General features: G+C 36.6%; 1 protein-coding gene across 25 annotated transcripts in view; it reads left to right on the top strand.

Annotated features, from left to right (window-relative positions):
- Nucleotides 1-26,770, top strand: part of GPHN (gephyrin) — a 299,961-nt gene that overhangs the window by 239,896 nt on the left and 33,295 nt on the right. For 14 of the 25 annotated variants that reach the window (XM_062619268.1, XM_062619278.1, XM_062619272.1 and 11 more), the window contains 6 exons: nucleotides 7,403-7,465; nucleotides 9,789-9,831; nucleotides 12,027-12,164; nucleotides 15,920-16,012; nucleotides 19,862-19,917; nucleotides 24,923-25,042. In XM_062619268.1, coding sequence (XP_062475252.1) covers nucleotides 7,403-7,465; nucleotides 9,789-9,831; nucleotides 12,027-12,164; nucleotides 15,920-16,012; nucleotides 19,862-19,917; nucleotides 24,923-25,042 — 513 coding nt within the window. The remainder of the gene's footprint in view (nucleotides 1-7,402; nucleotides 7,466-9,788; nucleotides 9,832-12,026; nucleotides 12,165-15,919; nucleotides 16,013-19,861; nucleotides 19,918-24,922; nucleotides 25,043-26,770) is intronic. The other 11 variants (XM_062619286.1, XM_062619282.1, XM_062619280.1 and 8 more) reach the window with 1 other exon arrangement.

Raw genomic sequence — 26,770 nt, 5'->3', positions numbered from 1 at the left:
GATGTGAGTTCCCATCAGTGCTCCCTGCTACCTTCCTGGGTTTGCAGTTTTTCAAATGCGGTTTTGTAACATGGAAACAAGTATTTTTGCTAAACATAATTACCATAAGGGTTTTTATTTAAGAACTGGAGAAGAAAGAATGTCCTTATTTACAGTATTTTTATATCCCTTTATTTTCTATGAATTTCCAAGGTTCAGTGCTGCTAAAAAGCCCAGCCAAATTAATATTGAGATCTCAGGCACATAACTGGTGTGGGGAGGCTGGTGGTTGCCATTGTGCTGGACCCTGCAATCCAGACTGCCAAATTCAAGATAGAACTAAAGGAATCTTATCCTTTTGAGCCTTCGAGGCTCAAAGCAAAATCCTGAATGCAGATCCTCTTTCTGCTTTTGTGTTTCTGATCACTTTCAAAAATAATCTCTAACTTGGGTTTGGCAGTGTAGTTCTCAGTGCAGCATTTGCTTGATTCCACCCTCTCCTTTCCATGGCTTATGAACCATCTGAAATCATTGCATTATTCATCCATGATGATTCTAATTTCACTTTAAGGATTCTCCTCAGAGGAATATAGTCTGTGTTTCTAACTCAGCTCAAAGGCAGAAACCTAGCTCTTCATGCAGTAAGTTCACTGGACTGGATTCCTAGACCGCAGCTTTCTTTTCCTTACAGTTTTTGCTACCTAGTTTGAATCTTAATTTAAAGGACCTTTATGCATTTTTATACTTGAAAATGTACTAGCCTGAGGTTCTGGCTGAATGCTGTATACATCGGTTACTATAATATACACCATATATAAGATTATTGTTACCTGTGTTTACTAGCTTTTGCAATTCTTCTTGGAGCCCTTCAAATTTGATGCTCCTAACTCAAATAAAAATTTTAAGCTTAACTAGAATCAGCTACTTTGGAGTTACACCAGTGCAGAAATTCTGACTGGACCACATGGGAAAGCTTTTGTTTTCTTCCTGTTTATATAGTTAGAAAAGTAGCCTAACCATTCAAGATGGAAACTGTAGTGGGACTGTAGTGGTAGGACAAGGGGTAACAGGTTCAAGCTTAAACAGGGGAAGTTTAGATTAGATATAAGGAAGAAGTTCTTTACTGTGAGGGTGGTGAGGCATTGGAACAGGCTGCCCAAAGAAGTAGTAAATGCTCCATCCCTGGTGGTGTTCAAGGCCGTGCTGGACAGATCCTTGGGTGACATGGTTTAGTGTGAGGTGTCCCTGCCCATGGCAGGGGGGTTGGAACTTCATGATCTTAAGCTCCTTTCCAACCCAAACCATTCTATGATTCTATAAGGCTAACTACAAAAGTTCCAGCCCAAATTGTTGGCAAACACCAGTGGAAAAAGCTGAAATTTAAAGATGCTTTAAAAATCTAAGAAATTGAATGGTGGCATTTTGTTGACTTTTTTTGCCTGAAAATTTGCTGATCAGTTGATTGGTGGCTTTTGAAGCTTATCATTGTGTTTTGGTTTTGCTGTTGGTGTTTTCTTGTGTTCATAGTCTTTTAACACAGAAATGCAAGGAATGTTACCTATGTAGTCAGCTTCCAGAAAGGTAAGGTTGTAAGCATGAAATATAGGTTGTAGGCTTTGTCAGCAATTCCAAGTTTGATTAAAAATCCTATCAGGGTCAATGGAGAGATGCTTTTTCACTCCCACAGACCTTGGGTCAAAGGGATGGAGGTCTGTAGGCCTTAGACCAGGTAGGAACAAAAGTAGCGAAAGCTGAAAGTTCCAAACAAGCCTCTGTCCCTTCCCCACCAACGTTTGTTCAACTATTGACAATAACTAGATGTTAATAAAACTGAAGTCTGTTTCCCAGTTGTAGCAGATGGGGTGAATGGTGACTGCAGCTATCTGGCTGTTCAGTTCAGGAGACATAGCTGTCTGCTGGAACAGAAAACATGGTGCTGTAGCAGAAAGTCCTGAATGGGTACCAAGAAAGACTATATTGCATTTTCTGCCTCCATGTTAATGCAAACTATGTTTCATGATGGAACACCGTTGTCAGGGTACTCATTTTATACATGTCCTACTTGAAACAAATATTAAGTGATGTTCACGTATGCTGAGTACTCCAAATGCAGTTGAAATAAATGGCAGCTGAGGGGCTTTGCATTCTATAATCCAGCTATAGGCCCATCAAGTTAAGTTTAGTTTAAATGTCTCTGGGTCTCAAGTTTCTTGTTTGTAAAATAACCTCATCGCTCTGCTTCACAAAGGATCTTGTAAAAATAAGTTCCTTCATGTGTATTAAGATATTTTATATTGTAGAACCAAATACAACAGAGAAATCTATAAAGAGCTAAATAATTCCCCATTCAGAAGACAGTTTAGTAAGTAAAACGTGACATTAGTTTTTGAACAGGGAGATGAAAATTAAACAGCTTTATCTTGTCTCATGCAGAAGCCCTGTTAAAAATAATGATGAAATAATAATGCCTGCATGTCAAAGGAAAAATAAGACACATAACGTTGATCTGGTACGTCCTAAATGTTGGTGAGTGTTGTGTTTCACTTAAACTTGTCAATTTTGCTTGACTAAATTTGAATGAAGCGTTGATTTTGAAATTCTGATTTTGAGAGTCATGCCATTCAGGAAAAATAGTTTACATTTTTTGCAGTATTGTGGAAGTGTCTTTGTTTTAATGTTGCATTGAAATTTGCTGTTGCTGGGTCAAGAAACAGAAACTATATGAAAATAGTTCAACTATATGAAAATAGTTGAAATTTCATATAAAAGTGAAGCGCTTGTAACAGAAATGAAACTTAAAGATGTCAACCTTATTAGTGTATATCACTGGTTAGAGAGTAATTTATGGTGTGCTTGAGGATGAGAATTTATAGTTATCACTTATGTATTTTCAGTCCATCTGAATAACAGCAACTTAAAAAGATGGTTTAACGGAACTGGACAAGGAGTTTAAATAATCTTATGCTGGTCAGATAAGATATAAATCAAACATCTAGGACATGCTTATAAGGCTAAGAGATTCATCAATCAAATTTCCAGGGTGTGAGACTGTATGAAAATAGGCAAATCTTATTTCTGTGGCAAACGAGGATGACAGGAATCCCTTTCTTTTGTATCGCTTTGGAAGAAAATTTATTCTCTCTGCCTTTACTTACACTATATATTTCTCAAACTGGAGAATATTTTCAGAGCATTTGGAGAATGTTCAAGGTTGGACAGAGCCAATCTGTAACAGGGTAACATGGTTTGGTGTGATGTGTCCCTGCCCATGGCAGGGGGGTTGGAACTAGATGATTTTAAGGTCCTTTCCAACTCTAACAATAATACGATTCCATGATTCTATGATTTTCTTTCAAGCAAAAAAAAAAAAGATCTTGTTTACAGCTAATATTACAAGTAGTAGAACTTTTGATTTTACCAAATGAGTAGAGATTTCTTGTGTCTTACAAATCAGGTTAGAAAACACCCGTTGGGAATTTGTGAACAAATTATTTGGCTATGTCTCAATTTAATATGGGCTTCAGTTTACACAAGATTCATGTCCTGTCCGTATTTGGGTATTATTATACTGCTTCTCTGAACAAAACCAGTATGATCTTGAATAGGCCCTGAACAGCCACTAAAATATTACAGAAATGTGCTGTCTTTCCAGTGTTACTCATACAGCATATCTGTATGCTGTCTCATGCTCTTAAAAACATAAAAGCTATCTTTTTTTCTCTCATACAAATGTAAGCATTTCATTAAAAATCCTCTGAAGAAAACCTTTCTCTTTGCCTCTTTTTATTCTCAACTGTCAAGCCTGTGCTGCCAGTTGTAGTAGCAAGTTTGCTTCCCCCTTAGCTTTCTGACCAGATAGCAGATTACTATTTTGTCTCCTTTTTTGCTGTATGTAACATAGTTCTTCCTGTTTTCTTATTCAGTGAGGTCTTCAGCTTGCAATTTTAGCTGGTGTATATGATTTTGTTTGAATCCTCTTCTAGTAATAATCATTTTGATTTCGCATCCTCAGGACAAGGTCAGTTTCCATTGAGAGATGACTAATCAGCATCTTACCCCAGAAAACTGCCCTTTGCCTTTTCATTTCCTTTTCTTCCAAGTAACAGATAGTGGGTTTTGTTTGGTTTTTTTTTCTAATACTGCTTCTGTAAAAGAAACCAATTCAGCCCTCATATTTTTACAGTGTATTCATCAGTCCACTTCCACCATCCTGTTTGAACAGTAGTTAGGATGAACCATAATCTGACCATAAAATTCCATTTTTGTGTTCATAGTCTCCTGGGAAACAGTGATCAAAATAAAATATATCTTTATGTAAAGTGTAGGTGACTAGGAAAAAACTCAGAAAAGAGAACGTAATCTATGGATGAAGACATAAATGCATATTCAAGATTTGAATATTACTTTTGTTCAGTGTCCAGTCTACCAAGCATAACACCTAAAAAGTGGTAAAAATCTGCCCCTAAAATTATTTCTGCTTCAAATGATTTTTTGCTTATTTCTTCTCACTGACTCCAAATGAGTAATTCCTTGTGTGGAATACTGCATTATTCATATTTAAATTTTGATGAGGTGAATCCCAACAACTGTGCTGCTCCTTTTTAAGAATGTCTTAATGCATAATGTCTGCTGCTTTAATTTGCTAATTTGATAAATTCCTTGAGCTCTGTTGCCTGTCTCTTTCAGAGGTATTCTCAGCATAACAAGAAAAAATCATTCTGTAGGTTTGAACTGACTTCAGTCCTAATTCAGATGGCCGTAAAACGTACTCTTAAGACCTTGCATATTCAGCTCAGTGTAAAAGTGCTGCTTGATTAGGGTGCATTCCTGAAATAGGAGGATTGCATCTTAGTAGTTTTATTCAATCCTCAAATACTTCCCTGAATGTTTTCTGAAGTTTGTAATTCCAGGATACTCTTTTCCTGTGAATTTTTTTTAAGAACTTCATTTTTATATTCTGTAGTAAGTAAATCAGAACAATTCTCTGTTCTTCAGATTAGATTTAAACAATTTTTTAATGAAACCAGCCAGTGTAATTCATTACAATTTTCAGTTTGCTTCTGATTTAACCTTACATATATTGCTTAGGATAACAGGCCAAAATAAATTTTTTCCAGTACTGTCACACCAGTCTGAGACATTGTTATTCATGGTTTAGTTTTATTTTATGTGTTTATTTACAGATTCTATTTCACTCTTAGCAGGGAAAAGGTATTTTAGGCAACAGTGTGCAAACACTGTTTATAAACATATACTGATTTGAAATCTATTTAAAGCAGATAAAGGTACTATTCAAATGGCATGTGCACAGGGTGTATTGTGGAGAACTCAGATGATGTAATTACTAATAAATCACATGTAGAAGGAAGCAGCAGCAGCATGCTTTCCCACATCACAGAGAATGACTTGTCTGCATAAAACTGCTAAAGTTTCAAGGAGCGGTTATACGAGTTACGTGCTTCATCACCAACAGCAAGTTGTAGTAGGTGTAATACCTCATAGACAGGCTTCCCCAGTGCTGATGAGACAGACCGTTAGAGGGATAGAGTTCTGAATTGTTAATGGCTGCTATGCTTTGCATACCCTGCTTCCTTCATTACAGCTTGACAAACTCATTCCCTTTGCTGTACCTTAGTCCTCTGTGTCTGTATGAATGTTTGGGTTTCTGCTGGTGGTTCCATATTCTGCATGCTTTTCTTAAAGTGAAGCAACGTGCTTTCCCATAAATGGTAAAGATCATGGATTAGCCTCCTACAGGCTCTGTGTTCCTGAGAAATTGGCTCTTTCTGTTGGTGATAACTCATGTTTTGGTGTCATTGTTCTTCATGTTGCAAAATTGAGTTGAAATGTATTCCCATAAGAGTTAGCTTTTCATATTGGGCTGGAAACTCTTCATCTTTGTGTAGCAATTTGTTTTATTATAACGACTGGCTTCTAACTGTACCTCCCATAATGAAGAGCTGACTTAATACTCTGTGCTAATCTTGTTATGACTTTTAAAAGGTAAGTAATTTCTCTAACAATTCCTAACAGTCATGGTAAAGTGTTAAAGGGTTTTTCAATTTTGTTTTTCCCTTTATTTTTCACATGAATTTTTCACTTGTAGCATGAATTTTGCTTTGTGTCTTTTTCTATTTTTCTTGTAAAAAAGCCTTTTGTGGACTGATTTTTATTTGCAACAAAACATATCATGTAAATATAAATAAAACCAATTCAACACAGTCATTGATTTAATTTTTGAGACCAGTCATGATTGATAGATAGAAATTGTCATCAGGACTCTTTATTTTACCATTTGTTTAATTTATTTTTGAGTATTATATTTCACATTCTGTTTACTACTGCAGCTATGGGAGAAAGCTTACAAGTTGCATTCCAGCATAATGAAATTATATCTTATGGAACATAAAATCAAGTTTGCTTAAAAAAAACAGAGTAATGTGAACTGAATGCTTTGGGTTTGGTTACATTCTGCCTGAATTATGCAGGGGAAGGATACTGGCTGGTGGCCCACTGTATCATCTGCCAAGATACATTGTGAGCCAAGAGGCTGTAGAATGGTCAAACAATAAATCTGTACTTTTCCTGTGAAAGAAGAAACAGACATAGGTTATTATTTATGTAACTACCTGTGAATAAGAAGAATTATCGCAAATAATACTACTAATCACTCGCCCCAGTCAGTCATGGTACAATATGCAATGTAATATGGATATCTTTGCTTAACAGTGGCTGTGAAAAGAATACAGATTTTTTTGTAAAAGTCACAAATAACAAAGTAGTGAAACATGCAGATAATGTATATGATAAAGGCACTTAAAGCATATGACCCCATTTATACAGAGCTCCATTGCTGCTAAAACTGTATGTTAGAAAACTGGTGGGTCTTATTCAAAATCATTTTACTGCAGTTTTGTTAAAAATAACATTTAGGATCTCAATGTGCAATTCATATATTAAACAAACAGAAGTATTATGTAATAACTAATTGTGATGTTAGTTTCATTAAAACATGGTTTGTATTCTGCAGCTGTGAGCATAGGTTGGGAAATGAACAAGTCTAGCTGATCAAGCCTTTTATTTTATTATCATGGATTCCTCTTCCACAGCTGCTTTTAAAATTTGTGGGAAGCAAATTATTTCTCATACTGCATATGTTGCCCATCAGGTGAGTGATAACGTGGAAACTGTAGGCTGGGTGTAAGAAATCAAAAAGTATATTTAAAGTCCTCTGTGTGCACAGAATTAAAAAAAAATGACCTATAAGAGGCTGTGTGTGAAGCCAGCTATCTTTTGTTACCATTGTCATTTGGACACTGTAAGAGCAAAACTTTGTCAGCACGTTTTCTATATTAGAAGATTTGATCTGCAAATCTCAGCCGCTCTGTTCATTATAAATCTCTTGTTTTTGTCCATACACTAGCTCCACTATAGGTTGGAAGGGCTTAAAGATGAACTGAGGAGGAATAGAGGCTACAACTCGAGAGTAACTATTACTGCTCAAAGGAGCTGTTTTCCATTCGCAAACATTGCTTTGCGCTATGGGTTTGGGCTCCTTTTGTTCCTCCACTTTGTTGAAGACTCTCTCTTGACTTCCATTTTACTTCTTTAGCACTGTCTTTGTCTGCTAACATTTTTCCTCCTTCTCTAGTAGCTTTTATCTGTGTCCTTTGGATCACATATTTTACTTTGTTTTAGTAGATTGTTTCAAATGTTTTGTATTTTTGGGTTTTTTTCCTTTTTCTTTAGGACTGTGTTATCTCACTGAGTTTCATTCCACAGTTTGCTGAATTGCTTGGTTATTTTGCAGCAGGCCCATTCCTCGTTTTTTCTCTTTTCATATGGTTTTCAGTGAGAAATAAGAGAGCCTTTTCCATTTTAAATAGCAGTCTTACACACATAGGCCCATGTCTCCTTTTGAACATACCATATTCTGCCTTGCCATGTCCATCCTGCTTCTCTCTCTCTCAGTCTGTGCTGCTTTCTCTCTCTTGTGCTTTCTTTCCTACCATTATACCATCTTTTTGGTCCAGAATTGTCCTGTAGTAAATTACAGGTAAATATTTACTTCTTCCAAAGAGAGATCATGTCATATCTTTGAAATCTGGTAAAACAACTCTGGGCCAAATTTGGGCATCATTAATATTTTGTTTGCAGTTTTCTTGTATAATGTTTTTGGAGGGAAGGAGGGAGGGCTTGGGGGGGGGGGTGTTTGTTTGGTTTTTAAACAACAATTTTCTTCAGGGAAGGACACCATAACCCACTCTAAGTTGCAACATTACTTTCCATAAGTTATTCCATTACAATAAGTAGACTGTGTTGCACTGTAGAATCCAGTTTTTTTATGTGAATATACATTTGGGGCAAGCTGCTGTGGAACAGAAGAAGGAGGTTTAGACGTTGGGCCACAGTCAGTTTCAGCTTTAAATGGTTGTTCCGTTCTGAAGACTTCTGGGGGTTGATTGTGTACCGTTCTTCATCAGTTGTTAGATCATACAAATTGAATATCTAGGCATTTTTTCTGCAGATTGATACTAGTCTGGAAGATAATCTGGATTCACTCCTTCGCTTCTTCAACACAGGCAACTGTTCTGCAGGGAAATTATACCCTCAGCATGACCTGTGCTATTCCACTTCTTTCACCACGTGTCCACAGTTTTACTTTATTAGTCCTTTCATTGAAATGTAGCAATATGTTTGCCAATAAAGTACAAAAGGGAAGGATTCTATTCACACCCTCTGAGAGGATTGTTTTCCTGTGAATTTCACTTTAGCTGGGGTATTGTCCAGAAAAAAGCTTTTTATTCGAATTTTACCTGTTCAGTCAGCTGACCTGCCAGAAGATAGACTCCTGTTCAAATTATTTCATCTAAAAACTTGCAACTTCATTGTTATTATACATTATGCTCTCTTTCCGAACCTGAGAAGAATTAACAAGAACTGATGCTTCGGTATAGATAAACTTCAAGATGTGTCATGTTTACAGGACTGACACTCTTAAAAAAAAATTTTTTTTAATTTGCATGGTAAACAGATGGAACTCTAAATATCCAGTGTTACTAGAATATTAACCAATGTGAATCCTCCAATTTCCCTAGAGTCAGACTAGTATATCTTGAATAGCACAGTGGCAGCTAAGCATCTTGGAAGAGGATTTGTTGAGAAACCGGTTGTCATTCTCACACAGTTACTTTTTAAAGTAGAATTGCACTGTAAAATTCATATTGAACATAGTATTTAGTTTAATAAAACAGAAGCAACTGAGTAAATATGCCTGGCTCCAGCCAGGAGCTGTTAATACAGTTGTGAGTTGCTTACACAATTGCAAAGAAGATTTATTAAATGTCTTCAGAATCAACACAATCTAAATTGAATATTTTAAACTCTTTCTATATATATTTTTAAGCAGGTCATGATTATATGTTAATATTTTGTCTAATCATAAAACAAGGCCTAGATTCAAAGTTACTGTAATTCCAATTGTATAGAAAATGTGGATTTTTTCTGTTTAAAACTGGAGCTTAACATGTAATTTTGACCACCATGTTCTTTGATTTCACTCTATTGTCATCCTTAGGCCATCATTTCTTATGGGAGGGGGAGGAGTGGAATCAAATTACTATATCAGATTCTGACCATCACCTACTACCCTTCTGCTCTAATATACTTACCTTATGCAGAATGTGTGAGAATATTGCTGAAAATATGTATAGCCTCTGTCTTAGATCCCAGGAGCTTGCCCATTATATTTTTGTATTTTGCATTCTTGTTAACTTCTGTAGCTCATAGACTCTCCTCTCTCTCTGCAGGTCCAGTCCAGGTGCAGCAGCAAGGAGAACATCCTTAGAGCAAGTACGTACTGAAACTCATAGCTCTATTGAGAAACTAAGAGGGGTCCTAGGACAGCAAATGACAATCAGATGAGAAGGATATGGCTGGGACATGTGTTTGCAGAAGAAATTTCATGACTTAAGACAATGAAATTCAGTTCAAAGAGAAAATAACTGTAATTAGCTCATAGCATTCATGTATTGATTTATTTTTTCTTCCAAGTTATTCATTTAATGACATAGAGGTCTGTGTTGTTTGTGGCGGTGTATTATAAATGATCACACATGCAAGCCTTATGTGCAAAAAGAATCAACACTCAAAGACAATGAAAATGGAAATTCTCAAGTTGAATATATATATGAGTTTTATTTTCATACTTGACCATGAAATTGAATGTTGTATTATATAAAACCAAACCAAAAAAATGCAAAAGTGAAGAATTCAGATTTTATTCAAATTACCTGTTCTTTAATTTGCGCAATTCCTTTGCTTTGTTTTATGGGAATCTTTCCTAGTCTAAAGTTTGATCCACCATATGTGTGTATATATATATAAAAGAACAGGAATACGAAGTTGTTTTAGTGATGAGAGAAGCCTGTCAGGAATTTTCTACATTATGCAACCAATTGACTTTGCTGTTTCAAAGCTAAAGGATTATTTTGTCATACAAAATGCTGCTAAATGTGAGTAGTTATTTTTAGAGTCATCTGACATTTCACATTAGTGAAAGATAAATTGGGAAGGTCTGAGGAGTTGTTTAATGTCATTTACTTGTAATTAAAAAATACCACTTAGTAATTTTAGAATTTAAAAAAATATTATTTGTTTGTCTTCATGTCTGTTTAAATATATTATACCTCTAAAACAGGAGTTAGCATTTGTAGGAAGAAATAGGGAGAGAGAAGGGTTACTAATTACACTTGCATCTCTCTCGCTTTCTTTGTTAAGGTTATTCATGCTAGTGTTAAACCTGAAGGGACTCTATTATTGAGTGTGTATTTTTTTTGTTTCTCTTGTAGAAATAATGGGTTTTATTTTTGGTGTTGGAGCAAAATTGTCAGAGATAAGGGGATTTTATCCATTGTCAAAAGAAAAGTGTTGAAGAACACATGCCAGTACATTTTAACAAAACCTTTGACTTAAGCAAATGACATGGCTCAGCATTCCAAATCTGAAGGTAGTACTCTGGGCACTACTCAAAGCATTCAAAGCCTCTGGATTCGGTCATGTTTTACAGGTTAAAAAAGTGAAATGCTAGCCTCTGAAGTAGCTAACAGTGAGGTTTAGGTAGCAGTAAAACATAAACATAAAAGCACCTAATGGCGTTAGTATGAAGGTTGCTTGCTGTCACAAAAATCCCCCAGCTTTCACTGATGAAACATGTTTTCCAAGAATCTTCCTTCATTTTTTCTATCTTTTAAGAAAATAGTGTCTTAATTTAAGCAGTCAGGATAAAGTTTTTAACCTATATCATGTGGAATCTGCTGGACTTGCAGGAATTACAGTGCTTCTAAGCAGGGTTTCTTTCTCTGTGCAGAGAAAGGTAGTGAAGTTTGCTGTGTCTCACAAATGCTTTCCTTTTCCTAATTTTTGTGACATTGCTAACAAATTACAGGTGTAATAGCAGAAAATGTACGCTTAGAGGGATGTCCCTATTGTTAGATCCAGAAATGTACTTTTTCCACTAATTACACTTTTATCTTAATTTAATTTGCATCATTTCTCCCTTACCTGCTTATGAGAAAGTCATGTTTAAGAGTATGAAAAATCTTAATATATGTAAAATACATCTCATCAGCTGTTTCTCTTTTAGTATGATGACTGCTACATTAAGGAAAGGAATTAGGTCAGAAATAATTTGTGTTTGACAAATTCACGGTGCCTGCTTTTACCATCATGTTATCTTCTAAATACATGCACAGAAATTGTTCGAGTAATATTTTCCAGCATTTTTCTTGGGACTGGAAGTGGGCAGTTTTATTTGTCTCTACTTCTGCCTCTGAAAGACAGTTACTGTGTTAAAGGCAAAAAATAAATTCATTAACAATCTCTCACATAGAGAGACAAGCATGTGTCAGTGATACTCAGAGGTGGTAGCTAACTGATTTAATTTTCCCTGAAGTGCTGCATTTATTTCAGCAAAGTGGTTTAAATGAACATCACTGTGTACATCTACACACTGTAGCACACATTAACTCGCTGCTCTTTCATTGCAGGTCACAGTGCTGTTGACATTACCAAGGTAGCAAGAAGACACCGCATGTCTCCATTCCCATTGACATCTATGGACAAGGCCTTCATCACAGTTCTGGAGATGACTCCAGTGCTTGGAACAGAAATCATCAATTACAGAGGTATTTTAAGTAGGATTCTTCGTGAGGATTAGGGTGGTTATTTCCTTATTTTACAACCTTCTTAAGTAGTTGCTCTTTTGTTAATTTTGTGTGAGGTGTCTGAGGCACTACCTTCTCTGGGAAAAACTGCTTTAGATAATGCCAATAATAGGAGCAGGAGTCTCCTTTCAAAGTCAGGAGAATGTTGATTGACCTCAGTGCTGCTCCCTGAAGGAATCTGTAATGGAGCTGTAATTAAATATATAGATTAATTTCTTCCAGTCTGTGTTATATGCAACAAAGCTAATCATAGAAACCACAGTTTGCCTCAGTGGTTAACACTGGACTTCTGTAGATGCAGCATAGCTCCAAGTTGCACTGGGATTATTCACTCTGTTCTCTTACAGTGGGAGATTCTCACTAAACCCCCTTTCAAATCTGAGATTAATGATCAAATAAAAAAATACATCATATATGTATATGCATGTGTGTGTGTGCAAGTGTGTGCACATGTACGTTAGTTTGCAAAAAAAAAAATGTTAATTTTGAACAATACAATCTTATGAATTAAGAACCAGCTTTTCTTATGTATTCATTTATTTTTCAGTTAATACAGCTGTAATTTTAGGAGATAATAAAAATGTAGTCTTGGAGGTCTGAATCCCAAGTAGCTCTACTCAGAAAAGCATTATTGTGTTCTGTTTGGATTTTTTTGTGGGTTTGTGTCTTGAATTAACATCGGGGTCCTTAAATTTATCTTTCAGGAGCACCGTTTCTCTGTAGTGAAAGTGAAATGTTTCAAGTTCTAGCGTTGTGATTTCTTTCATTAACAAATTACCTAATAAATTTTAACCTGATTTATTTGCATTTCTAAATATACTGCATAGTATTCATCCTCATAAATTAAGCTGTTGGATGTTACTCTGTATGAGTAGCCACTTGAGTCCTGAGTTTATTCTTGATTAAGTCAAAGCATGCTGTAGTCTGTCAAATATATTCTTTCCTAACAAAGGAGGAGGATGAATAAAGATTTTTTTTTTTAAACATGACTTTCACATTTGTAAAAGTATTGCTCGGTGCCCGTATAGCTCATTTAGCCTCTTCCATATTAAGGAAAAAGTAAAAAGATGGACTGTCCTAAAATATTTTACAAAAGTGCCATAAAACAAAGGGATCTGAAGCATTTTTTCCCACTTGCCACCATCAATATCTGGTGTGAAGCCCCCAGTTAGCCTTTTATTCCATCTGAATTCAGTTACCTGAACGTTGCTCCATGGGTATATAAGATTAATTTTTTATACAGCATGATAAGGATTATTCTTCTGAAATTAAGAAGAGGCAGAAGTTTAATTGATACTAAAAGTACAAAGCAGAGGTAATCCACACTTCATGGTTTAAGCCTCAGAATGGAGCAGTTTTACTGATTTAGTCTGGGAGCCCTGGTAGAGTTTGGGCACTTTTTTACACTGGTTATTCATTTTGAACTAGCTGATTATTTTGATAGCATTGACCTTTTGTACCAGACTGAAGTGCTACCAGGGCAATATTTACAAAATGGGAGCAAATCCATCACCTTTAGTACGGTCTGTCTCACTGCTTTGTCACAGTACCAATACCCTGAGAAATCAAAATTCTTCACAGGACTGTACCAGTTTCACCAGATAAGCTTTAGAAAATACCTAGATTTAAAAAGTTGTTTTAATGTAATTCTCCATTTTGCACTAGAATCAGAAAGCTATAGTCATCACAAGGGACAGTTTGATGACATTCAAGTATTTCAAAGCATCTCTTTTTTAATTACAGTTAATCAAAATAAGGTAAAACAGTAATTGCCCAAATAAAGGAGAGTACAGACGTACTTCAGATTGTCCTTTAGCTGCTGACTTTCTTCGTTTCTTTCTTTAGCAAATAATTCTTACATTTTTCTTCCCTTAATAAACTTCATTCCTGCTACTAGCTGGCCATTTATTCCCTTCAAATCTTGCATGGCAGAATGCCAGGAACATACTGTTCAACTTTGCTTTAATTGGTGTGATTTTGCATGCAGACAAGAAGTAAAATGAAGACATAACATGCCTGCTAAAATTAGAAGCATCACTTTTGTATGAGATTTTGTGTGTCTATGAACAGAGGGTGTTTTTACTAGGCCTTTGATAGCTGCCTTTTCTATGCGGTAATTTAAATGTCTGTGCGTTCTTTTTTTCACTGCAAGCGTACAAGCTTTTGTGAGCTTTCTAATAACTTCTATATTGTTTATCACTGACAGTGATACACAGCAATGCACAGACATACTAACAACCATCACAAAGATGCTTTTCTAGTTGCTTTAACAGATCCTATCAGCATTTTCATAGCAATACCTGTTTCAAAAATTCAGCAAGTCTCCTCATGCTGAAAGGTTATACATATGGATATGAGCATAGTGATGTTATAGTTATTATAGCTATAATTAATTACTAAATCACTTCTTTTAATAAGTAAAATATAACTTCCATTTATAATACCACTTTACTGGAGCTGAGCACTTTCAAATCAAGTTGTCCATTTAGTGTGCAATGTTAGGACTTTTGCCTTCCCTGCAAATCCAGAACCATATCAAGTTCCCCATCTGTAAAACAAGAAACATACTTTATTTATGTCTTTCTATTTTGGCATGTCTGAAAGATCATAATCTATAAGGTACACATCCACGAAAATTCTCCTGGCAGAAATATTCATGCATTCACTCATTCCTTCATATTTTCAGCTGCATATTGCCTTCCTGTACCACAGTACACTCCTAAGAGCTGCGGCCTCTATTAAGCAGTAAGTTTTCCTTCTGCACATAGACATACTATACTGGAATCAAGCCAATCTCATTAGTTCTGACCTTTGTGCCCCTTCCTAGTCCATCTAATCACACATATAATAAACATTCTTTCTCACTCACCCACTGTATGAAGGGATGTGATATTTATTTTCCACTCTGCTCCACATCATACTGCAAAAAAAACCCTCTTGCTGGTGCCATAAAAGCAAACAGGTAGTACACACTTGACTGAGGGTAAAGTAATTCCTATCAGTCTCTGCAGGGAGGCTGAGCCAAATTACAGCTCATCAGTCATAGCTGCTAAGTGAAGGGAAAGTGTATGTTAAAATATTTAGCACTATAACAGTGTAAATTTACATAAATAATCCTCACACTTAAATGCACTCACCCTCCATTAAGCAGAAATGCTCCTAGCAATTGGGCAAAGCTAATGTATTACAAAACTTCTTTGTCAATTTATGGAAATTTATCCATCATTACGGTTTATATTGAGTCCTCTGTGCTCAAATCCATCACCTCTTGCACACAAAATTAATTTTTTAAATGTTATTTTTTTAAAAAACACTACATTTTTTTTAATTGAAATACAGGAAAGTGTTTAAGAGATCTCAGAAGAAAAACTTGTCTTGAAGAGGCAAATACTTGTTTTTTCTGTCTCATCCCGAGACTGGAAAAGGCATCCAGAGCTGTTACTTCTGGGTGTGGATACTTGGCATTCAGACCTACTGTCAGCAGTTTCACTGTAGTCAGGAACACAGACTTACTGAAGAAATCTTCCGTCAGTACTTTCAGACTCCAGTCTTTTTTCATTTATGTAGAGATAGAAATCAAAACCCCAAGAGATCTATTCATGCCCCGTACACATACATTTCATCCACCAGAACTCACTGCTTTTCACAGGTTTCTTTTCTCTTTCTCTAGCCATAATGATATGGAGCGTGGTCTGTTCTCTTTTTTTCTTTTCTAGATGGGATGGGCCGGGTCCTTGCACAAGATGTATATGCAAAAGATAATCTACCGCCGTTTCCAGCATCTGTAAAAGATGGCTACGCTGTCAGAGGTAAACTCGTTTTGTAGACATACAGTATAGTGTCTGTAAAGCCACTTTATAACATATTAGTTCACCTGTTTTGGATCCAGCAATGGTTATTTTGGTTGAGATTTTATTCAGATCATTGCTGATTATGTACAAGGCAACTGTCTTGAAGGAAGATCATAAAGTTGAATTCAGATCTGTTAACTGGATATACATGTATATGCATAAATGTACATCAACGTGTGCTCATGGACTTACACCTGTGTTGCCAGAGAGTTTCTTGGAAATATTGAGAATTCAGTAGAGTAACAGAACATCTGTTTCTGACTGACAGATTCTTCTTCCATTCCTCTGGCTTTGATTTGATCAGGAGTTTCTTACAGTTGAACTGGCACAGGTCCAGCTTTCTATTTATGAATTATGTTATGATTGAATTAGAGAATTTTCAGAAATATTGTACTCTTACAGAGGCACTTCAAAAGAAGAATTCATTTTTACTTTAAAAATATTGCTGTTGCTGCATATAAATAAAATTAGTAGTGTGACTTTATGGACAAGGAGTGAGTGGTTTCCCAGGAGACCTGAATCCATCCTCGCTTTGCCACTAGGAGCTGCATGATTTTGAACAACTTGCTTCTCTGTGCACCAGTTATTCCCTTTGTAAAGTAAGACTAATGATATTCACCTCAGGTATTTATGGAGGAAAATTAATATATACATGATTGAACATTATACCATTACTGATTTAATTGTGGTAGGGGTTGAATCATCATAATACAATGTTTAAATTTGGACACGATGGCAAACTTTCTGCTAGGGACATTAAAGTATCTTGTTTGTTACTGGCTGCTGAAACAATGGAAAACAACTGTCCATGAAATAAACTGTCTGCAAACCCAGGCAATGGATGTAGTCCAATAGCTTTCCTATGGAGTTGATACCAAAATAAAAATCCAGGTCTACAAGATGAGTTTGACTGCAGCTATCTGTCATCTATGTGTGTCAGAGACAGGCAGACCAAAATGACCAGTAATAGTGGCAAGGGAGCAGATGTAGCCAGATTAAAATTCAGGTAATACAAAGCTGAGAAAAGCTAAGAAAGGAATCTCTGACTAGAATGCTAACTGACAAAGGCTTTGGGATGTGGCAAATGCGGTCTTGCAATATGATTGCTACAAAGTAAGGGAAAGCACAAGTACAATCTCAGTAAATGATTCTAAATACAAGGAATAAGCAGAATGATTACAATCGCAATCTTCAACAACTTCTGCCAGAACCAGCACAAAAGACCCTAATTTTTGGTGGTGGATTCAAATAGAGTAACAGTAAGGTACTTGAATGGATGCAGAGGAGGACACCAAAGCTGATGATAGAGCTGGAAGGCATGTCCTATGAGGAGCAGCTAAGGACTTTGAGTTTGTCTGGCTTAGAGGAAAGGAGACTGAGGGGTGACCTCAATGCTTTCTACAGATTCCTGAAAAGGGGAAGTGGAGAGGGAGGTGCAGATCTCTTCTCCCTGGGATCCAGTGGTGGGAGGTGTGGGAATGGTTCAAAGTTGTGCAAGGGGAGGTTTAGACTGGACATTAGGAAGCATTTCTTTACTGAGAGGGTAACCAAACACTGGAATAGGCTTCATAGAAAAGTGGTCAATGCCTCAAGCCAGTCAGTGTTTAAGATGCATTTGGACAATGCCCTTAATAATTTGCTTTAACTTTTGGTCAGCCTTGAATTGGACAGGCAGTTGAACTAAATGATTACTGTAGGTCTCTTCCAACTGAAGTATTTTGTTCTGTTCTTTCTATTATAGTAAACCTGTTATCTCAAAATATGAGAAACAAAGCTTGTAGGCGGAGATAATATTGACTACATTGATGGAAATTTTTGACCAAAAAAATTAAGGATTAGCTTTCAGTCACATAAAACTGTCTGCCCAAAACCTGTTCCACTTCTTTCAAGGTATATCAATTGCTCATCACCTATAAACTTTTTCTCCATATCATTTTTAATGGGGGAATAAAATCTAACTCAGTAGCATTTTACCAAGTCTAAAATAATTCAGCTATTAGGGAATTTTTTTCTCTTTTGCTGGATTATACCAGGATATTCTTTACAGGGAAAGTCTGACAACTGTATTCAGTAGTATCATATGCATTATTCAAGGACAAGTAGTTCAAGAGTCCTTCTACACTTTCTTATTTTATGGTTTGTTCTAAAGCTTATAGATTAGGCTGTTTGGTAGGGTTTTCAATTTAAGTTAAAACTTAGTCTAAGTACCAGAGATCCTCATCTGCAGAGTTGTATGTATGGATCTGCATCTGCAGCTGATGTATGAGTACAAATGTGATAAATCATTATATAGACTGAATGGGCTGTTCTGGTGTCCTCAACATAAAAAGGACATGGAACTGTTGGAGCAAGTCCAGAGGAGGGCCACGAGGATGATCAGGGGGCTGGAGCACCTCCTGTATGAAGACAGGCTGAGGAAGTTGGGGCTGTTGAGCCTGGAGAAGAGAAGGCTGCGTGGAGACCTCATAGCAGCCTTCCAGTATCTGAAGGGGGCCTACAAGCATATTGGAGAGGGACTCTTCATCAGGGACTGTAGAAACAGGACAAGGGATAATAATGCAGACTTAGAGGAAGTTTAGGTTGGATATAAGGAAGAAGTTCTATACTGTAAGGGTGGTGAGGCACTGGAACAGGCTGCCCAAAGAAGTAGTAAATGCTCCATCCCTGGTGGTGTTCAAGGCCACTTGTACAGGGCCTTGGGTGACATGATTTAGTGTGAGGCATCTCTGCCCTTGTCAGGGGGATTGGAAATAGATGATCTTAAGGTCCATTCCAACCCGAATTATTCTAAGATTCTGTGATTCCTGAAAGCAATTCTTCTCCAAATGATAAGGTTATCTGACTGTATATTCCGAACTTCTGAAATAAACAGAAGATAATAATGTAAAGGTTGTCACTGATTAGACTTCATCTCTGGAAAATGAACTTTTGACAGTTTCAGATTTAAAATTAATAAAAAGACATATTTAAATAGGATCATATGAACCCAGTTTGTCTTGGCAGCATGCCTGCTGTCCTTGGACAGGGTAAAAAGCATGTAATAACCACTAGTGCAACTTGCCAAAAGAGCTTTGAGGCAGAAGCTTGAATTTTGATAATAATGGCACGTTTGTTGTCCCTGTAAAAGTACAGATTTGGCTAAATTAGAAATCCTGGAGACTTTCAGTTTGTTAAATCAGTCATCTCAGGCTTTTAATTTTCAGAATAGCTTCAGTGAAAGATGTAAGGTATGTAGTCTGGTGCTAACTCCTGATATTACGAAAAGAAGCACAACTCGACTTCTAATGTGGCAGTCCAAGTTGCACTGTCTTAAGCCCTATTGCTTTTCAGAAAATGGCAAACCTGTAAGGTCATCTGTGCAGTCTGTAACCATTGCACTTGTCCACATTTTCCTCCAAAGGCGGAGATAGAATCTAGAAATATCAGGATTTACAAAATATGTGACACCCCTGTGTTAGTTTCACAAAGAAAAAGATTTGTTCACAATGGACATATTTATAAAAATAATCTCATGAGCTCTTTTAATTATTTATTATTGCTATAATACCTCCTAATCTGCTTTTACTTGATTCCTTATTCCCCAAAATATTCAGTTAAAAGTACTATAGAACCTGTAATTTTCAAAATAACCAGCACAACTTAAAAGGACCTAAAATTTGAATTGCTTGCAAATGTTTGCATTTGAAATGTTCACGCTGACACTGAAGAACTGAGTCTTAGATCATTCTTTGGTTTTCCTGCTCTTTATTTTTAATGTCATCGTTTGTTTGGTTCAGCCTTTACCATTTGCATTGTCCATCTTAACAGCTGCTGATGGCCCAGGAGATCGATTCATCATAGGGGAATCCCAGGCTGGTGAACAGGTGAGCACAATTTCTTTTTTCTTTTTTTTTAATGTACTTTTCTTTCGTAAGATACTGCTTAGTATTTTTTACAAGCCTTGCTAGTGCTCCAGTAACTGAGCATTCTTGGAGGTGACATGAAGAAGGACACAGCTGTACCACCCTCCTGCTATGTGCCTCAGGACATGATTTCAGAAAGGGAGGTAGTACGGTTACATAAGGAACTAACAAGGATATCCCAAAATCTTTCCAAGCATTGTGCTGACATGTCTGATAGAAGTGTATACAGTAATGTTTTGCCCTAGTACAGTGTTAGAGGACATAAGTTTTCTAGTGGCATTACAATTCATACGCAGAGAAAAGCATTATTTAACCCCTTATTGCTGACAGATTTTTAAAGGGGTATCAGCCCAGTTACTGTTTCCAGAAGATGCTTGCATACTTTACACCGATCCCTGCAAAACAGTGTAAGAATTCTGTATAAAGCCTTTAAAGAAAGGTAATTATCAGAACAAACTTTCAGAAGTCTGTCAGGAGCCGGATTTCTGGTACTGCTCTGGGGATTTTTGCTTGTTAAATAAAGAGTGATTGTGCACCTTAGCACATATGTGGATTGAGTTTAAGAGCAAGTTGGGGCAGCACCCATTCATGACCTGCTGTGCTATATAAATATTCATGAATAGACACAATTTATGATTTGCTTTCAAACTCAAGAGTACAATTCATTAAATCACTGTGTTAATACTGGGGTAATGGGAAAAAAAAAATCAGTTATGTTCAGCCACTTTTATTATTCTGTCAATTTAATTATACATGCTGTCTTCTGTTCAGGAGAGCATGAGTTAGTCCAAAATGTTTCTCCAGCTCTTTCAAGTCCCAGTTTATAATTCTGTATATTGTATATGAAATGATGGCAAAAGGGAATAAATAACAGGCAAAACAAAGGATTGGTCAGTTTTAATGACGAATTTACAGTGTGGCTATTTTGACTGTTAAACGAAAAAGTCCAAGTAAAATAGATGTATTTTACAAGTTGTTTCAGGTTTTAGAAGTATTAACAGTTGCAGGATTATTCAATTTTTTTTAAAAAATGGAGTTGAACTGCCTCTGTGTATTAGATGTTTATTTTGGCAAATCATAATAGATACCCAGAACTGTGAGAATTATTCTTACTGTAGTTCCCATCTATCATCATGAATTAAACTTTGGTCTAATAGACATCTTCCCAATACTAATATTCATGTGAACTTAGATTAACTAATATGTTATACAACCTATGTAAAACTACTCTAAATATTTTAAAAAAGTAAACTAACGAATTTTGCAAGTTTTTTACCTGCCTTGGATTTTTAGCCCTTCTATCTGCATTTCCAAGCATTAGTCCAGAATCCAAAAGACTGACAACTATTTCTACAACCCTCTTTATGGTCACTATAAAATACCAAGAACTAACAGAGTAACCTGCTGAATTATCACTCCTATTCTTAATTCAGCTGTCATCAACATTATCATTTTGCTAGTTAGAAAATACAACAGCACAGTGGTGCTGAAAACAGGACTGTTGAAGCTGTGTCTAACAGGGAAGACTGCCCACAGGCCTAAAGGCTTTCAAATCCTAATGAGTTCAGCAGGTTTGTACAAAGAATAAAAGGGCAAGTGGGTGCTTGCTTCCCTTCCACAAAATTCAGTTCACAAATGGTTCTCCACAGGGACAGTCTGTCCTCCCAGATAACTAGGAATAGGAAGCCTCTCTGGCAAGGAACAAAAACTGGGTGGGAGGAGACTTGCAGGGAGAGAGTCTGAAAATACCATTGGCAAGTTAGAAAAATGAGGCTGTTGACCTCCGAATAATTGGTCAATGTTTTTTTCTTGAGCCAACACATCTTCTAGGTTCATCTCCTTCCCAAGAAATTATTTATAGCCTTGGAAGACTGCTCGGTCTCATTTCACCCTTCAGTCACTCTCAGCAGCAACATTCTGCTTTTCATGTTACAGACCAATTAACAGAATGATTCACAGCAGGGAGTTCAAAATAGGTTTAGATTTGGCTCCTCCTGTAGGGAAAAAGGTTATGTAAATGCTAAGTAGAGAGGAAGAAAACAGGACTGAGAATTGCAGAGAGGTCGTATAGCCAAATTGCACATTTCTGTATCAATTTGTAAATTGCATATTATTTTCTGATTTCCATTTCTAGGTGGCTGCGTTTATGTTAACAACCACTTTTTATTTTGTGTTGAGGAAACCTTTCAGACACTGTCCTGCACGGGGACGCTAGGGGACATTTGAGAGTACTGCTCATGAGCCATCCACATGGCCTCTGTGTGAAAAACTCAACCACAGGGAGCAGTGGTTGTCTTCCTGAAGACTTACATAGCTGGAGTTTAGCATTTCGTGGAAGACTTTTGAAAGATGTTTGTAAGAGCCACTGTGACTAATCAGCTGTAATATACGATGGAAACAGACATTCTATTAACTTGGGCCCTTTTACAGAAAGGAGCATGGGTCAGTGGAAGTCACACAGGAGAGGTGTAATATGTGCAAGAGAAAATGTCAGATGGGGGCTGTGCTCGGTAGATTATTTCTGGGTTTTATTCAGTGACTGAGATTAAATAAATTATCAGTGATGAAGACAAAAGGCAGAACCCAGTAGTGCCTTATTCCAGGTAAGTGTGAGATCTCCGAGGCCTTTAAAAGAACTGTGAAATTGTTATATGTGATTATGCTTTCTGAGAAATGATCATTTATTTATCTTCATATTCTCTAGCACAAAAGAACACAGCCCTGGAGATTCACACACAAATATGATGGTTGACTTTTGTTCATAAAGTTAATCTGATCAAATTCTCAAAGCAAAAAAAAAAAGGAAATTAAATATATGAGCAACACAACCAATTCTAAAAGCAGCTCTTACTGTATCATGAATTGTTTAAATGTTTCACATCATTACATCTCAAAAAAATTAACTCATCAAATAATGAACTCCAAGGGCATGGGTAGTTACAGCGCATTTTATCACTGTAGACAATGATTTCTGGCAGAATTGTTGTCATTTTGTATTCTTTGTGATTCTTAAGGCCCAAAAAAGTGCATTTTAAATGGGAGAATATTTTTATACAATATACCTTGAAAATTGTCACTAATGTCATCAATATGTTAGTAAGTCTAAAACAATTTTACTTTTTTGCAATGTACCTGTAGACTATACCTACAACAATACGCGAAACAGCTCCCATAATCCAAGGTGTAAGATTCGCCTTTTGCAACTTTTTCTATTTTTTCATAAAAATCAAAATAACACACTAGGCAAGATTGTCTTATTTTCACTTTTAAGTCTCTCCAGTTATTGGCACTGTTTCAGCTGTTCATCCATAGCGCCTTGTGTAGTCTGTGGTGAGAAGTAAGTACCTTTTTTTTTTTTAAGTATGATTTTTGTGTCATCTGGTTTAGGTACCTACTTCAGGATAATATGAATCTTGCCCTAAAAGCACAGTAACCATGACATATGGCAAGTGTGAATTTTCCTCTTTATTTTTTCTTAGTTAGGATTTTATTTATGTTCTTCCCAAAGGATGTTACATTTCTGTTACCCATAGAACAGGGTCAGGATTCAGTCAGCTCAAGGCTTAGTTCTTTCTTGGAATACACAGGTCAGTGTGATACTGTGGTAAACCAGATGCAAACCGTTTCTAAGCTGCCCTTGGGGCTTCTCTGGGGCTTCTGTCCCAGTGACCAGCCTTTGAAATACACACATTTAAAGTAATACTCATATTTCAGACATTATGACAGTGCTAAAATGGAGTAGAAGAATGGGAAAGGCAGTCACAGCTTTGTGCAGCTGAAACGTTGGTCACTGGTCTAGAATCTGCAAATGCCTAACAGCCTTCTGTCACAAGTCATGGAGTAAATGACGGCAGGCAGTATTTCAGGTCTGTGGGTTGCTATCAGGTACGTGCTAATTGTAGCCTGAGAAGTCCTGGTCCTGGACAAACTCCAGTGCTGCATGTGGAATATAGAGTCAACCTGCACATGAATTATGAGTGTGACATGTAGAGAGTATGTTGGTCTGATCACAGCTGTGTAGATCTGTGTGTAGCACATGTTCACTAGTAACAGTAACACCTAAATAAGATGGGCTTCCTAAAGTGCGGCAGGGAGCAAACATTCATATTCCAGCAATGAAATCTCAATCATTATACCAGCTTCTTTTTTAGAAAGATTTTCTTTCAGGTATTTATTTCTTAAGTTCTTATAATCAGATATGGCCAAATTTTACCTGGATTTTGAAAAATGTGTATTAAAATAGGCTGCCTGGTGAGAATTTTATTAAAACCGTATCATTTGTCTTATCATGTTCTGATATTTTTTTATTCTTTGTATTACTTCTGCTGAAGCTTTGTAATGTACTGTGACTTTACATAATTGTAGAATATTATCAATTTGCAGCTTTGCTAAACTCACCCTTACAAAGATAGATATTCTGTGTTAACTAGTGTTGCGCTGTCTCTCAGTATAAGGAATTATGCTTCAAAATGAAGCCACTGGTTACATTACTTCTAAGCTGCTGGGGTTTTGCACACAGTGTGCTGGTAAAACAAAACAGAACGAAAATGCAACCAAACCAAAGCAAAGCAATTTCAACCCTGAGGACCAGAGTACTCTGCAAAATATTTATGTACGGAGAGCTACTTGGTTTTTGCTCATGTAAGTTTCTAGAAGGTCACCATCTGTTATATTTCTGAGCCAGTTATTTTTCTGAGCCAACGAAAGTACCAGTATATTGCTGCTTATGAAAGTTGTTCTTGTGATACAAAGGGGAGAAATGTGAAGCCGCCTAATATCTGATGATATAAAAGAAGTCAGATCTGAAAAAATGACCTAATGATCTTAAATACCTTAAAGTTTATACCTGTTGATATCACTAGCAGTATATCCAGAGCCACAGCAGAAATAAGAACTTTAGTTTTTCATATTTCTTTCATTAAATTCAAATGGTTTTAGCTTTTTGGTTTTTTTTTTTATTTTTCAGCCAACTCAGACTGTGATGCCTGGTCAGGTAATGCGTGTGACGACTGGTGCTCCTATTCCATGTGGTGCTGATGCGGTGGTGCAAGTGGAAGATACAGAGCTCATCAGGGAATCAGATGATGTGAGTCACAAGTTAAAAATCATTTTTCTTTTGTGTGCAATATAAAATGGCTCATGATACAATCCTGTAAATATGATGCTCCTGTGGGAAAGCTCTTCTGTTCATCTCAGAAATCTGAGGAATTTCACATCAGTTCCTAGTGGCAATTCTACTCACTTTTTCATGCTGCGGTAACAGTACCACAGACCTACCTGTCTTGACATTGGTTTTTCATCACAATTGTTGAATGCTGACGCCAAAGTATTTGGGAGCATGATTTGAGTGAAAGTCACATGCCTCCTGGGGATCCATAACTACAGTCCAATTTGTGTGCCTAGAGTAATTGCATTTTAAAATACGCAGTAATGGCAATCAGAAGATTTCCTTCTTTTCTGCTGAGTCTGCATCTAGCAGTAGAGCAATCTTCTTTATATTTCAGGATCATCCTGAAACTCAGCAAGGTAAGGAGTTCCTCTAAAGTCACCAAGTAAGAAAGGGAAAAGTTTTCTTAAAATACATATTGTTTCCAGAATTGTACTTTGAAATATTATATTGCAGCGTTACTGCTGATAAAATTAAACTGGAATATGATTTTCTGTGGGAAAGTGAACTGTTTTAAGTCTGCAAAATCCAAGGGATAACTTGGATTATTTTAAATTATGCTATGAAGATGGTTCTGTTTTATCAGAGTTGGTCTCATTTCAGCAAAGGTGAATTTGGTGGATTTTGGAGAATGTGTCTTGTGCCCATACCTTACAATAAATGCATACGTTTAAAATAAGGGGTTCTACTGGGTAACAGGCAAACTGAGTGCTCCCCAGTTTTTATTAAAGTTTCTTCAATATACCTCTGTGCTCCTTTAAAATGAGAAAATTACTGAATTTAAGACCTCTGAAAGCCAGCAAATGGATAAGGTGCATGTTCTCTCAGAACATAGTCTTGTCTCTGTTTAGTTTGAACAGATTTTCCAGCATGCCTATAAATCATATTGGCACTCTATCTTACAGATGCTGCAAAATACCCCAGAAAAAATAAATACTAGAATCATAGAATTGTTAGGGTTGGAAAAGACCTTAAGATCATCTAGTTCCAACCCCCCTGCCATGGCTAGGGAAAATAATAGTAATTCTGTACAGACAGTTGTCTTAACAAAGTAAAATCGGATTTTTTGATGAAGTACATGACCTATCTGTAGACAGCTCCATCTCAAACAGCCCATCTTAGACTTCATGTTCAGAGAATTCCTTCTGAATGATTACCTTACGCAGCTGTGATTTCAGGACACCATTGTCATGTTTTCCATTATTTGACAGATTTTAAGGCAAGTCTCTTTTTGACACAACTTCCAAGTTCAGTTTTGGAATTTAAGTATGTGCATGGTTCTCTGCTCAAATCAGCGTTTGTTCTTCTGCTGCTGTTCTGACAAGCTGTTCCACTTCACCATAGCTCTATGCTAGCATTGCAATTGCAGCTGGGGTGCAAGCAGGTGAATTCTAGTGTTCAGAGTTGATGAAGACAACAAAAACTGAACCATACTCTCATGATCCTTTCTTACACCTTATGACTGTAAATGCATAGATTTTTACATCTGAGGTCAGCAAGCTGTCAGGCTGGCCTTCTTTCTAACAGACTCAGTCCTGCTTTGAGGTTATGGGTGCGTATGTGTAGATTGTATCTTCCTGTAAAATATACTATTGCATTCAATGCTTGTTGATCATTCCATTAGTCTTACTGAGCAAGTTTTCTGTG

The sequence above is a fragment of the Pezoporus occidentalis genome, unplaced genomic scaffold (genome assembly GCF_034315485.1).
Source record: "Pezoporus occidentalis ecotype Australia unplaced genomic scaffold, CSIRO_AGI_Poc_V1 ctg21, whole genome shotgun sequence".
Taxonomy (NCBI): domain Eukaryota; kingdom Metazoa; phylum Chordata; class Aves; order Psittaciformes; family Psittacidae; genus Pezoporus; species Pezoporus occidentalis.
The sequence above is the reverse complement of the archived record's forward strand: the minus strand, read 5'-3'. Positions and strand labels throughout refer to the sequence as shown.